This window comes from Chrysemys picta, chromosome 11 (assembly GCF_011386835.1).
Source record: "Chrysemys picta bellii isolate R12L10 chromosome 11, ASM1138683v2, whole genome shotgun sequence".
Classification (NCBI taxonomy): domain Eukaryota; kingdom Metazoa; phylum Chordata; order Testudines; family Emydidae; genus Chrysemys; species Chrysemys picta.
In genome coordinates, this window is record NC_088801.1 from 55,994,514 (window position 1) to 56,008,769 (window position 14,256).

Here is a 14,256-nt window from a genome sequence, read left to right on the forward strand (position 1 = left end):
GAGAATAGGGTAACAGTGATGTAGAGCATATTTAGTGTAGGCTAGCTGCACACAGTATAGCAGCCTCTCCAGCCATTATCAGAATTGAATCTAAAGGAGGGTCTGGGGTGGCTTTAAAAACATTTTTGGGGTGTCTGTGCTAGGCATTTGGGTTGGTATGAGAGAAAACAAGTGTTTGAGGGAGAAGTGGACAAGTCAGTGAAGGCTTTTTGTTCTATGTCTTTAAAGGTGACTTGCCAAGGAAAAATGAGACTTATAATGGAGGTCCAAAAACTTAAAAACAAAACTAGGCTTTTTTTTCTCTCTCTTTTTTTTTTAAGAAGTCTTTTTACAGGATGTGGATTGAGAGCTCTGTAAGGCCTCGCCTACACTACAAAGGGTTTGCTGGTATTTTTATACTGGCAACACCCCTCATGAAGATGCAGCTTATACAGGCAAGAGTTATTTTTTACTGATATGGCTTGCACCAGTTCCCCAAATGAAATTTTGCTGGTATAACTGTCTGCTGTAGGCTTTTTTCTGGTATGAAAATGTTGTAAAGAATCACACCTCCACCTGACATTATTATACCAGTAAAAGTTCATAGTGTAGATCTCATCTAAGACCCCACTCCTGTGATGTCTTAATCGTGTGCTTAACTCTTACACAATGTAAGTAGTTGCATTGACTTCAGTGGGAGTACTCAAAAGTGCACAAAATTAAATGTGTGCATAAATCTTTGCATGATCAGGCCTAAATCCTTAGTAATCTTTAACAGACATAAAATTTCTTGCATGAGAAATTATAAGATGTCTGAGTTTAAAAGATCTTCTCATAAAGAAATGAGCCTGAATAAAAAACTCTTCCAGCTGCAACTTCACTTCTATAGTGCCTCAATCTCATAATTATCCAGTAATCTATAATTTTCAAGAAAAAACAGTCTAGTTACATCTAACTTCTAATATAAAAGTCAACCAGAAAAGCACATGTCTGAAATAAAAAACAACTCTTCAGGCCTCTTTTATATATTATAAAGAAGCATGACAGGAGACGAATCCATAAAGATAATGGCTGATATAATTTGCTTTCTCCTCCCTTGGATTCCTAGCAAATTGCAGAGAGTTGACAACCTAACTTTCTACATGCCCAAGTTGCTGTGTATGCCTTTTGGATGACAGAATCTCTATAATGTGCACAGATGTTGAAGAGTCCCTGACACGTTTTGAAATTCCACCTATTTTCTCCGGCAACCTTGTTGGATAAAATCGTTCCTTGCCTCGCATCCTGCAGTTGTGAAGCATGTTAGCTGATGCTCTCCTAATCAGAAGTAGCTGCATTTCACAGTTCCTTATTTATGCATGAAGGCCTTGAACCTACATCAGGATTTGTGAGCAGCACAGACTTCAGCTCTTGCATAGGACTCTATCTAGGCATAGGCAGTTGTGATAGTGGATACAGATACAGGATAAGGGCCACTATTTGTAAAACACCTTGATATCCTTTGTTGGGGGACAGGTTGCGTTAGAATACTGAGTGAGATTTTATATAAATATTTAACAAATGATTAATTGCATAATCAATAGATTCTAACTGTTCTTACCGTTATGACATTGCAATTTTTCCCTCCTTCGCCCAGCAGGTGGCGCTGTAAAGGCACACGTTCTCCGTGCGCTGCTTCCTTCAAGCCTGCAGTGAGCGCCTTGGGGCGCCGGGCCCCTACCTCTTTGAACAACAGCCGATTGGGGGGCGTTGCTGTCGATCAGAGAGTCTGGGCGGACATCCAGCCCTGTTGGGACAACGGGCTGTCAGTCAGAAGAACCGGGCGCTGATTGGGCCCTGCCTCTACGGCTTGAGCGGTAGTTGCCCGGGCCAAGGCTTGAGCGGCGATGGGAAGGCGGCGTCCGGAAGCGTTGGTGCCCGGGGCGTGCTGCCTTTGTTTTACCGGCTCCCCCTGAGCCAGGGAGCCGAGCTCAGGGTCCGCTGCGTGTAAGAGGGGCCCAGGCGCGGCAGCGGTGGCGGGGAGGCGGCGGTGTGGGAAGGGCGCAGGCCCCCGGCCTGGCGGTGCGCGGGGGGCTCTTCCCGCGCCCAGAGCCTTGGGCGTGGGGCGGAAAGTGGCGCGCGGAGCCCGGGTGTGCGCGGGGTGAGCTCGCGGAGCCCGAGCTGGCGGGGGTGAGAGGGGGCCCCCAGAGAGAGACCGACTATGGACAGGAGCCAGGACAGGGATAACGCAGGAGAGGGATGATCTAGGTACGGAAATGGCTCCCTAGTGCCGGTCCCTGCCTCAGCCTTCAGAGTATTTATCTCACATTTCCACAACACCTGCAGAGGCAGGGAAGGGCAGTTATTCCCATTGTACAGATGGCAAACTGAGGCATAGCGACAGAGGCTTCGTCTACACCTAAACATTAAATTGACCTAACTGCCTTGGTCAGGGCTGTGAAAAACTTCACGTCCTGTTGATGTAGTTAGGTTGATCTAACCCCCACTGTAGAAGCAGCTAGATCAAGGGACGAATTTTTCCTTTGATCTGTCATCTCCCTGAGAGGTGGATGAACTAAATTGATGGAAAAACCCTTCTGTTGATGTAGGATGTGTTTATGCTGCAGCAGTGCCACTGTATGATGGTCATACACTGACTTACGGTCACACAGGAAGCATCTGACAGAGTAAGAATTGGACTCCTGGTCTCCAAGTCCAAGAACCCTAGCCACTGAATCACTGTAGTGAAAGCATCTGTAGAACTATTAGCAGGAATTTCATGCCTCTGCCACCACTTCCTAAAAATATAAATAGATGCAATAATACTTCCAAAACTTACTGTGTATTTTCCATTGAATAGTTCATGTCTATCATAATTTTTCGTTTCACCTGAAAACTTTTCTAATATTCTTGATCAGCGGTTCTCAAACTTTTATACTGGGGGACCCCTTTCACAGAGCAAGTCTCTGAGTGCAGCACCCTCCCTTATAAATTAAAAACACTTTTTTATATTTAACACTATTATAAATGCTGGAGGCTAAGTGAGGTTTAGGGTGGAGGCTGACAGCTCGTGACCCTCCATATAATAACCTCACGACCCCCAGTTTGAGAACCTCTGTTCTTGATACATTTAAATTACATCTGAAATGTAGAGATCTAGCTTTGCTTTCAAATTCTAGATGACCTTCCATCAGTTGAACATAATCCAACTCCATTGCTGTCTACTTTTGAGAGAGTTAATGTTCTCAGCTTCCTTTCTTAGCTTACAATTTCTTATGAAATTTTGCCAATGCTGTATGTATTTTCACAATTAAATACATGATAAAGCTAGTGAGGAGAGACTTCCTTCCATCTTTGCCCCACCAGAGGGGCTCAATGCCCTAACATCCCCATGTACATGCTAGTGAAGCTCACTTTCTATCATTGTCTTGTGACTAAAGCACAGGACTAGGAGAAAGGAAATCTGGGTTTAATTTCCAGCTCTGCCACCAATTTATATCACCTTGAAACAGAATGGTTAGTGACTTGGCCTATTTCCCTGCCTCACAGAATTGTTATATTGGCTTAACAGTTACGTGTAAAGCTTTCTTGGTTATTTAGATGGATGGCACTCTGAAAGTCGTCTTGTTTATAAAAAAAAAAAAAAAAGCTTTATTATTGCTTTGGCTGCCAATGGCGCATCCCATACAGTTGCACTATTCAGCTATCTATAGAACCAGTTGTAAATACAGCATGTTAAAAATGCAATGGTTTTTAAACAGTAATTATCCACTATCACATATGGTCATCTCTGCAAGCTCCAATTAGGAACCACTCTTTGCCCACATAAAATGACTCTGAAAAGTGTTAGATATTGTAAAAGTATTTTTAACTTACAATTAGAAGGTTGAAATGAATCTGTTAACTTTCTAGTCAGTTTTTCCTCTATTGCAAATGTATGCTCTAATTTGGTATTATAGGATTGATTGTGCTGGTGGCTTCTCTTTTTTAAAAGGAAAACCAGGTTTAAATAATATCAAAAAAGCTCTCTGTTGGTCATTAGGACGGTGTGATATAAATGTTTTAATAAAAAAAAAAAAAAGCACCTTTAATGTGGAACTTCCCTACTGGAATAGATCAGTAGAGCCCTGCACAAATACAAAATTTGTATCCGCATCCCATCCGTGGATATAAAGCAGATATCTGCAGATTTGTAGGGCTCTAGATACAAAATTTATATTCACATCTGATCTGCGATCTGCAAAAATGGTCTGGGAATATAAATCCACAGATTTGTAGGTCTCTGTGGATCAATCAGGCCAAGACCAAACCTGACAATGTTCAGAGTACAAAGCAAAAAACACATATAATGGGTGAATAGGAGGGAATTAAAATAACTGCTAAAAGTAGCAGAGATGAAGTACAGGATCTTTTACAGACAAATTAATGTGTCTCAATATATATGGGGCTTAGATTCTACTCTTTTTAGGGATTTTTAATGTGACCATCACCTAGATATCAGAGTATATTTACATAAAGTAGACAGCGAGACTGCATTTCCTGCTCTTTTCCCTTATAATGATGGGCATGTTAGAAATGTCTGACATAGATGGAAAAATATTTTACAGCTTGTTTTATGATTGTTTCTAATTGTTGATTCTTGAGATATGTTGCTGAGAGTTAGGTTGGGTTTTTATTTTTTGGTAGATCTTGATATCTTCTGGTAATGAACAGAGGGAGTGTTGCTGATTTCAAAATTTTTCTATGGAGTTGAGTAAGCATTCTACAACAACCGTGATAGAGACACTCCCAGGACACCAAGAGAAATACGGAGAGAAGAGAAAATACTTGGTGGTCAAGAGGAATACTTGTGAATAAAGAAAAGGTTGGTACCAGAAGAGAAGGAACAGCAGAAAGAAGCTCCTGCTCTGTAAATAACTAAATAAATCAAGTCTGACGCTCTGAAGGCTTAAAATACTCACCCTTTATTTTTTCTTCCGGTCTTCTATGTATTTTATGTTTCATTGGAGTATTTTTACTGTGTTGAAATGTTGTTTCTTTGCACAGATTTCTTGAAACTTTGTTTTATTTATTTAAAAAAGAAAAGAAAATGATGTTGCTGGATTTCGTTTTTTGAATATCCCAGGAAACTTTTCTTGGGAGCTGGAAATTAAAAATCAAAGATGTTTACCAACTTCTTTTTTAGATTGATGCAGAAAATAGGATTCTAACCAAGGACATATTGGGATTTTAACTGAATTTAGTGCTCATGAAAGATGGCCATTGACATCCTTGAAGATGTATTCACAAAAAAAGTACATAGGGATGTTTTTGCCTTCATTACCGGCTGTCGCTGGGCCTATGCCTTAGTCTTCAGGATCAGTTTTGGGGTGAGAGTGACGTTTAGTCACTGCGAGCCAGATCCACAAAACGATTTAGATGCTTAAGGCCAACGTTTAAGCACCACTGAGATCCTCAAAATCCCTGCTCACCTGCTGCCTCACCAAGTCCCTAGGTGCTTAAATTTCCCTTGGTAAAGTCCCCTGGTTTTTGCCAGTGAGCACATGCACAGCCACCTCAGTCTAGGTGTCTGGGCACCTGAGCCCTGGGCAGCGTCCTCAAACTAAGTGTTCCTCTGCTTATCTTGCCTGTAGAGCCTGATCCATAACGTGTTCCTACACAAAAGAGGAGGTGATGGTGGTGCTGCCCCCTTACAATGTTTAGCCCCGTGGTTAGAGCACTCACCCAGAATGTAAAAGACCCAGGTTCAATTCTCCCTGAGGTGGAGAAAGGAATTGAATGTGTCTTCCTTTACTTTGTGATTTCCTTAACCACTGGCCCAAGGGGTATTCTGGGACATGTAACTCTCTTTCTCTCCTGTTGAAACTGTTCCACTTTTATAAATAATCAAATATGCTGGACTGGAACCTCGGTGTCTCACATCCCAGGTGAGTGCCAAAGCGACTAACAGCTATAGATCATTCTCACTCTCTTTCTGTTCAACTGCATATTTAATTACTTATATACAGTGGAACAGCTTCCACAGGATAAATTGAGAGGGGCTCATATCAGATTATGCCATAGCCAGTGATTAGGGTACTCTCATGGGAGACCCAAGTTCAAATCCTTTCTCCACATCAGGCAGAGGGGGAATTGAACCTGGGTCATCTATATCCTGAGTGAATGGTCTAATCTAGGGGTAGGCAACCTATGGCACGTGTGCCGCCTTTGGCACGCGAGCTGATTTTCAGTGGCACTCACACTGCCCGGGTCCTGGCCACTGGTCTGGGGGGCTCTGCATTTTAATTTAATTTTAAATGAAGCTTCTTAAACATTTAAAAAACCTTATTTACTTTACATACAACAATAATTTAGTTATATATTATAGACTTATAGAAATAGATCTTCTAAAAACATTAAAATGTATTACTGGCACGCGAAACCTTAAATTAGAGTGAATAAATGAAGACTCAGCACACCCGTTCTGAAAGTTGCCGACCCCTGGTCTAGTCACTGAGTTAAAAATTATTAGGGGAGGTTCTACCACCTTCTCTGTGGCATGTCTTCAAAAAACAAAACAGCGTAGATACCTACCGTAATTCCAGAAAAGAGTTTTTGGCTAAGAATCCTTAGTGGAGATAGACAGTCTAGCTTGGACTTGGATACCTAAGTGCCTTTGAGTGGTGGTACCTCTCCTCAGCATTTCCTATTGGCTAATTTAGGTTGGTTCCTACTCACTATTCTGGCTTTTGTAATCCCATTGTTAGATGTCCAGCTCTTCCCATGTATTGTATAAGGAGCCTACATGCCTGAGCAAGGCTGTGGGTTGCAAGGTACTTAAAAGTTAGGCACTGAAATGCCCAAGCTCTTTTGTGGTTCTAGCCATGTGACTGATTCTGTCTTTGGCCTCTCTACTAAGACTGCACCAAGTGTAATAGTTGCAGTGATGGAACTTGTGATGTAGGCAGCTTTGGACTGAAACCATCAACTAATTTCATAGATCACTAAGCAGCTATCAGGCAGCAATGATTTCCAGTCACCAAGTGCCAGACTTTTAAAGGTATTTAGGTGCCTACGTGTATCTTTAGACATCTAAATACCTTTAAAAATCTGACCCCAACCAACTTGGAGTTGATTAGAACCAGTGTCCTCAAGAGTTACAGACCCTTACTAGTCACGTGAGCAGTCTATTCTCCTTTTGCTTTGATATTATAGTTTGTATAATACGACCTGTGGACACTTTTTCCCTTTAATGCACGGTATGCACTTTTGGGGAAGAGTGGGGATTAATATCTTTTATATGGAGAGTATTTTGGTGATATATTGGGTAATATAAGATTGTAAGATGTTGTTAAGCTAGACAGTGATTTTTACTTACGTACAGCTTTCCATCCAAAGATCTCAAAACACTTTAAAAACATTAATTAAGACTCAGAACATCTGCATAGTAGAAAAGTATTGTCCCTATAAATGGATAAACAAAAACACAGAGTTGAGGTTAAAATTTTTAAAATGGTGTTTCTACTCTTAGGCACTTAAATCTCTAATTAGGCACAAATTCACAAATGGGCTGACCTTCAGAAATGTTGATAATCTTCAAATTCCCCTAAAGTCTGTGAGAGCTTGAGGGCCTCAACACCTTTGAAAATCAGTCCATTTTTATTTTGGTGCCTAATTAGAGATTTAAGTGAGTTGCCGAAGGTCACAAGAAGTCTGGACAGAGCTGGGAATAGAACCCAGAATTCCTAAGCCCAGTCTTGGGCATTAGGCACAAGACATTTATTAGTAAAATAGCTTGAGGGAACATGTTAATTATGTCCTATATAACTTTTTTCCCATTTGGGAAGAAGAAAGCATCCTGGAGTTGTAAAATTTGCTGCCTACCAGTTTTGTTAAAGTAACTCTGAACTTTTTGAACTAGCAGCCCATATTCAGATGAAATTTTAACAGGTTTGAATATTTGGACCCTGAGTTATACTTTCATATAGAAATTTTTGTTAAGGTTTAGCAAGCCTTTTCCTTTTGAAGAGTTTGAACTGGTTGTCAGAATTTATTGGTGAAATCCTTTTCTTTTCTTTTTTTTTTTTAATCCTCCAATAAGGGATTTCAGATTTTTCATGTTACTTTTATCTTGGGAGATTTATAGTAATTGACTATTTTTATTTTTAAGGAATCTTATGTTCTTGGGGAAGCCCATAACACATGACCAGAGATGGCACCTAAACCACTTGGGAAGTGGGAAAAGTATGGAAAAAGATACTGTCGAGATTGGGAAAGGGAAACTGGATTAAAAGAATGGATTCGAAGTGTACCAGGAGATGACACAAAGGCAGCATGCAAATATTGCGCATGTGAAATCAGAGCCCATCATAGTGATTTGGTTGCACACAGTAAAACCAAAAAGCACAAGAGACATGTTGCTTTATTTTCATGTTCTTCTGATATGAAAAAACATTCATTTGAATTTGAAGTTGAAAACCAAAATTCATTTGACGATGATATCACGCAAGCCAAAATGGATCAATCTGTTAATGTGTGTGCACTGAAGCTAGCGGCACACATAGCTTGCCATATGAGCATTTTTACAGTGGATCACCTAGGCTGCATTGTTGGAGGGATAGCAGAGAAGGACATTAGTCTGCATAGAACAAAATGCTCCACACTGATTAGAAATGTCATTGGTCCTACTGTACACGAAGAACTTCTGAGAGACATTGGCAATGGACACTACTCGTTGATCATTGATGAAAGTACAGATGTATCAGCACAAAGGCAACTTTGCTTGATAGTAAGATATTTTAGCAACAAGCTTAAATGTATTGTATCATCCTTTGCAGGGATCATTAACTTGACTAGAAGTGGTACTATCACAGAAGCCCTCTTGACATTTCTAAATGACAACAAGCTGAACATAAAAAAGTGTGTTGGGATTGCTGCTGATGGTTTCAATACAAGCTTATGTGGAAATAAAAATTCATTGCTCAAAAAGTTTTATGAACTCAATCCTTGTGGAGTTTTCATCAAATATGTAAGTTACTCTCTCTATTTGTGCTCTTCAAAAGCCATTGATGTGCTTCCATTGAACATAGAGTATATGGTTTCACGGACATACTTGTGGTTTTCCCATAGCACTTTCCACCAGAAGAGGTACCATGAACTATATGCTGCCATCAGTGTTGGAGAGAATTTCCTGAAAATACTGCAGCTTACTGAGACAAGATGGCTGTCCATTAGCCCTTGTATTAACAGAGTACTTGATCAGTATGAAACTCTGATGTTGCACTTTCAGTCTATAAGAGACAATGAAAGGGACTACAGTGCTGAGCTTCTCTATCAAATGTATTCTGATCCAGTAAATAGACTCTATCTTGTTTTTCTGCAGCCTCTTATTCAGGAAGCTAATAGGATCAACAAGTTATTTCAATTTGAAACAGTTAATCCAGTTAACCTTATTGCTGAATTAATGCTGTTCTATCAGAATTTGGTGCAAAGAGTCATGAAACCTTGTGTCTTTACAACATGGTCATCCATTGTAAATTATGACATTCACTGTAACAGGAACTACATGCCTCTTTCGGAGGTTAACTTTGGATCAGCGTTCTTGTCTGAATTAATAAATGCAAATCTTTCCTCACATACAGTAGAGACCATCCAAAGCAGATGTCGAGATTGTATCCTTGAGTTTGCTAAGCAAATAAAGCTCCGACTGCCTCCAAATGTCCATCATCTAGAATCTCTCAGTGCTCTGAGCCCTTCAGTTGTTCTAAGTCCTACAAAACCTGAATTCTCAACCCTGTCTTTTTTGTCCTTATGTAGAGGGGATCATATCAAGTTGAAACAGCAATGGAAAAATCTGGATGCTGTCTCATGGACAAACACAGAAGATAGCCAAATAGAACAGTTCTGGATAGAAGTTGCAAAACACACAGATGAAGTTGGTGATAAGGATTTTGTTGAGCTAGGATTATTTGCCCTTGCCCTTCTCACCTTGCCCTTCAGCACTGCAGCTGTGGAGTGTACAATCTCACAAATGAACTTGATAAAAACCAAGTTAAAGAACAGACTGCAGGACAGCCTACTTGAAAATATCTTAAGGATTAGGGCCTATATGCACCGAAATAAGATTTGCTGCAACCAGTTTCAACCATCCAAAGAGATGATATCTTTGTTTAATAATGAGTTTTATGCAATTGCTAATAGCAAGGACACTACAGATGACTCTGAGGAGGATATCTTTTGAAAAGACTCAAGTGAAGAGGATCTCTTTTAAAAAAGTAAGCAAGGATTTTCAAAATGGCTCATTGCAATTGAACTATTTGACTCATGCATTTCAAATTTTGTTCTATCTACAAATCTGTTTTCCCATTCCTTTAGTAAGAACTACTTTTCATAGAGGAAGATACATTGCATAAAGCCACACAACCCTTTTTAGAAAAGGATTTTTGAAAAACTAAAGTAAAATTAATGAGGCATGCTCTGGTACAGGGGTCGGCAACCTACGGCACGTGTGCCAAACACCGCATGCCGATTTTGAGTGGCACGCTGCTGCCTGCCACGGTCCCAGCCCCACTCAGCCCCCCCGTCCACCGCTCTCCCCTGTGGGGGCGGAGGCAGAAGCTTGGTTCTCCGGCAGCCAAGCTTCCCTCTTCTCCCAGTGTGGTGTTTTCCTGCCCCTCCTCCTCCCTCTCCCTGCCGCCGATCAGCTGATGGCCCTTGCGAGGGGGAGGAGTGGCAGCGTGCTCCCTGCTCCGTCGAGGAAGTAGAGAAGAGGTAGGGTCGGGACCTTGGGGAAGGGGACAGGGCCTATCCCTTCCAGCCCCCTGCCATGAGCTGTTCAGGGCAGGGGGCTGGGAGCACCCCAGCCCTCTGCCCTGACCCCCCCCCTTCTGCCCTGCACCCCCCCCACACTCCCGAGCTGAGCAGGCTGGCAGCATAAGATCAGCATTTTAATTTAATTTTAAATGAAGCTTCTTAAACATTTTGAAACCCTCTTTACTTTACATACAACAATAGTTTAGTTATATAATATAGACTTAGAGAGACCTTCTAAAAAACGTTAAAATGTATTACCGGCACGTGAAACCTTAAATTAAAGTGAATAAACGAAGACTTGGCTCACCACTTCTGAAAGGCTGCCTACCCCTGCTCTAATAGTAATTCATTTGGTGGGGGGCACACTTGACTGAAGATGCTGATTAGACAGTGCACCAAAAACCTCCTCCCCATTAGCCTATTAATGTAATACAGTCATGGCATATTTTTATATTGAGTGATACACAACTTAACAGTACATTTTTATGCCTCAGTACAATACTCTGGCAGGAGCCATGGCTGGGTGAAGATTAAATAAAACCTGCTTTTTTATATATAAGTTTTGGAGGGCACTACTCTTGAATAATTTGTACTTACAACTCTGTTAAGAGATATTTCTGAGGGCATTTTGTGCCAAAAAAAATCTACACCAAAAAAATTCTGTGCACAATATTTTAAAATTTAAAAACTCTACACATTTTATTTGTCAGATAAATGTGGAGGCTCCGCATGCATAGGCCACTGGCTGCACAGAGGTGGGAGATTATTGTGCAGCTACCCCTGGGGATACGGACTCAGTGGTGAGGCTGCACCCAACCCTGACACAGCGCTAGGACTGGGCCTGCCCCGGACACACCCCAGGGATCTTCCCCTCCATGCCAGGTGCACCAGGTATGGGAGGCAGGAGCCAAGTGTGGCGGGGCTTAGTGTGGAGGAATCCAGGGGTGTGTTGAAAAGATTCTGTGTGGGGTAACCTGGGTGCAGGCGACTCAGTGGGGGATCCAAGTGTAGGGGGGAACTGGATGCACAGGGGCTTGTTGGGGAGTTTTGGGTGCAACGGTAATGGGACTCTGCAGGGGGGGGTAGGTAAAGGTGGTTGGGGCTCAGCAGAGGGGGTCGGTGTGGGGAGGATAGAGCTCTGTAGAGGGGTTTGGGTGTGTGGGGCTCAGTGGTGGTCAGATGCTGGGGGAGTGGGGTTCAGTTGGATGGGGATCCAGGTGCAGCTGGTTGGGGTTTCGGTGGGGTGGGGATCTGGGTGTGGGTGGTGCAGGGGGAGTGGGGCTCATTGTGGGGGTTCTGAGTGCAGGGGGTGAGGCTTAGGAGGAGGGTCTGGGTATAGGGGTTCTAGATCCATGGGGGTTGGGCGGATGGGGGAGTAGTTCCCTGTACAGGGAGCCTTCTCCCTGCAGCTGAGGAGCGATGGGCGCAGGAAGCGGGGTGGGGCACAGTTTGCAGAGGTCCCTGCAACTGGGGGAGAAATCTGGGGGTGGGTCTGACCTGGCCCCAGATGCCATGCAGGGAAAGAGGAAGTCCTGTCCAGCCCAGCCCAGCCCAGACTAGCAGCTGAGCCTGGTGCAGGGTTGGAGCCACCAGCCGGGTCTTCCCCAGTCCTGTTCCCTGCCTCACAGTGATTTACCTCTCTGCCAGCTGCCCTGGATACCTGAAACATATTGCTGGGGAGGGTCACATGACTGCTCTTGTGGCTTCCCTTTGCTTTTCTATCAGAAAGTCAGTTTTCTGTGGGGAAGCAAAGAAATCTGCTGGGGATGTAAATTCTGCACATGCACAGTGGCACAGAATTCCCTCAGGAGTAAAGAGAAGTCTGAAATTCAAAGTGGCATATTGTACATAAAAAGGCTAAAGATTATTAAAATAATTGTAAGATAGTTGTAATTTCTTAATGGTATTGTCTTGTGCTCTCTTTTGGAACAGGTATTTTTATTAGATGAATTATGTACAAGTATGAATTAATAACTTAAAATAGTCTGGAATTATAACAGTGTAGGATAACACCATAAATATTTTAACTGTTGTAATACCTATTTTGAACCCACTTTTATTAATTTTTAATGTACATTCTAAATTTTTGTAATAAACTGATATAACGTATAATACAAACTTGTAATTCTGCTGTTATAAACTAAAGTCCTGACTGTGAGAGATGCTAAATGTCCTTAATTCTCAAGGGCATTCAAAATATGGCACTAGTGAACGCTAGCAGTGTAGTTAGTGATGTGTATGAAGACAGCTGGTCACCTCAAAGGAAAATAAATCCATAGGAACTCTTCTAATTTGGTTTTTATTGGCAGAGAATATTTTATAGTTCCCTAACTATGGCAGCTTGTGGAACTGGATCTTCTGAATACTATTCCTTACAGTTCCTAGTATATTAACCACTCCTAAACAGAGCCCAGATACCCGGAAACTAGGCCTACATGCAGCTTCTGCTTAGGTATGTAACTTCTCCAAGGTTACAATGCTGACTCTCTAACCCTGAAAGCCCCAGAGTTTAGAGGCAGTGACCTTCCTTTGTACTTCTTGAGTAAAATGCACAAGGTAAACTTATTCCTGGTTATGCACAAAGTAGTATTACTTGGAGTTCAATACACCATCAGTTCTTCTTAGGAATAACAAATATAAAAACATTATCACAGGCTGGGTCTGTGGGGAGGGAGCAGGGGTCAGGCAGCAAGGGAGCAGAGTCTGTGAGAACAGGAGCACTGGACACCACAGGGCTGGGTCTGGATTGTGTGAGGGGGGGGGGGGGTGGAGACTAGGGGCAGGGCCCGTGGAGGGCGCATAGTGTAGTTTGTGAGGCAGGGGGGTATTGTCACCCCAAAATGCAAGCCTCACAGAATTTGCCCCCCCCCCATTACATAGCCCCATTGACTAGATTGGAGCTGCTCCAAAAATATAGAAGTTAAACTATGCCTGGGTGGGGAGGGGGAGCTGGAGATAAGGGGCACGACCTGAGAGGTGGGGAAGCTGGTGACAAGGGAGACGCATTGGAGGGAGCTATAGGGCAGTGAGGGGTGGGTGGAGCACGAGACAAGGGGAGGGGGCTATAGGGCAGGATCTGAGGCGGGGTAGGGGGAGCTGGGGACGAGGGAAAGGGGCTCTAGGGAGGATCTGAAGGGTGGGGGCTACAGGGCAGGATCTGAGGGGTGGGGCCGGGAGCTGGAGACCAAGGGCAAGCCGGGGTGTGGGCTGAGGCGCGGGGAAACGAGACCAGGCCCGGCAGAGTCTGAGGGGAGGCTTGGAGACGAGGCAGGGTCTAGGCGGTGGGGGGAGCTGGAAGGCGGGAACGGAACGGAAGGCTGGTGGGGGGAATTGCCCCGCGCGCTGATGCGCGGGAGCTGGAGGTACACGCCGCAATACCGTGTCTTGCTCCTCGCGACCCCAGGCTGTGTAACTTTAAGGGCTACTGAGTGTCACGCCATTCGGCCAATCAACGGGCTGATTCCAGCACTCATCCCGCCCCTGTTGCGCCCATCCTTATGTAACCCC

At 43.2% G+C, this 14,256-nt stretch overlaps 1 protein-coding gene across 5 annotated transcripts; it reads left to right on the top strand.

Moving 5' to 3' along the window:
* Positions 1–1,645: 1,645 nt before the first annotated feature.
* LOC101948872 (uncharacterized) lies at positions 1,646–12,861 on the top strand. 5 transcript variants are annotated; one of them, XM_008174248.4, is made up of 4 exons: positions 1,646–1,965; positions 4,645–4,822; positions 8,108–10,211; positions 11,460–12,861. In XM_008174248.4, exon 3 carries the CDS (start codon positions 8,150–8,152, stop codon positions 10,175–10,177), a length of 2,028 nt encoding a protein of 675 aa, XP_008172470.1. In that variant the 5' UTR covers positions 1,646–1,965; positions 4,645–4,822; positions 8,108–8,149; the 3' UTR covers positions 10,178–10,211; positions 11,460–12,861. The 5 variants fall into 5 exon arrangements, with proteins under 5 accessions (XP_008172470.1, XP_065416952.1, XP_065416953.1 ...); XM_065560881.1 differs by having other exon boundaries at positions 1,791–1,954; positions 11,460–11,640; XM_065560880.1 differs by having other exon boundaries at positions 8,108–12,861.
* Positions 12,862–14,256: the final 1,395 nt, after the last annotated feature.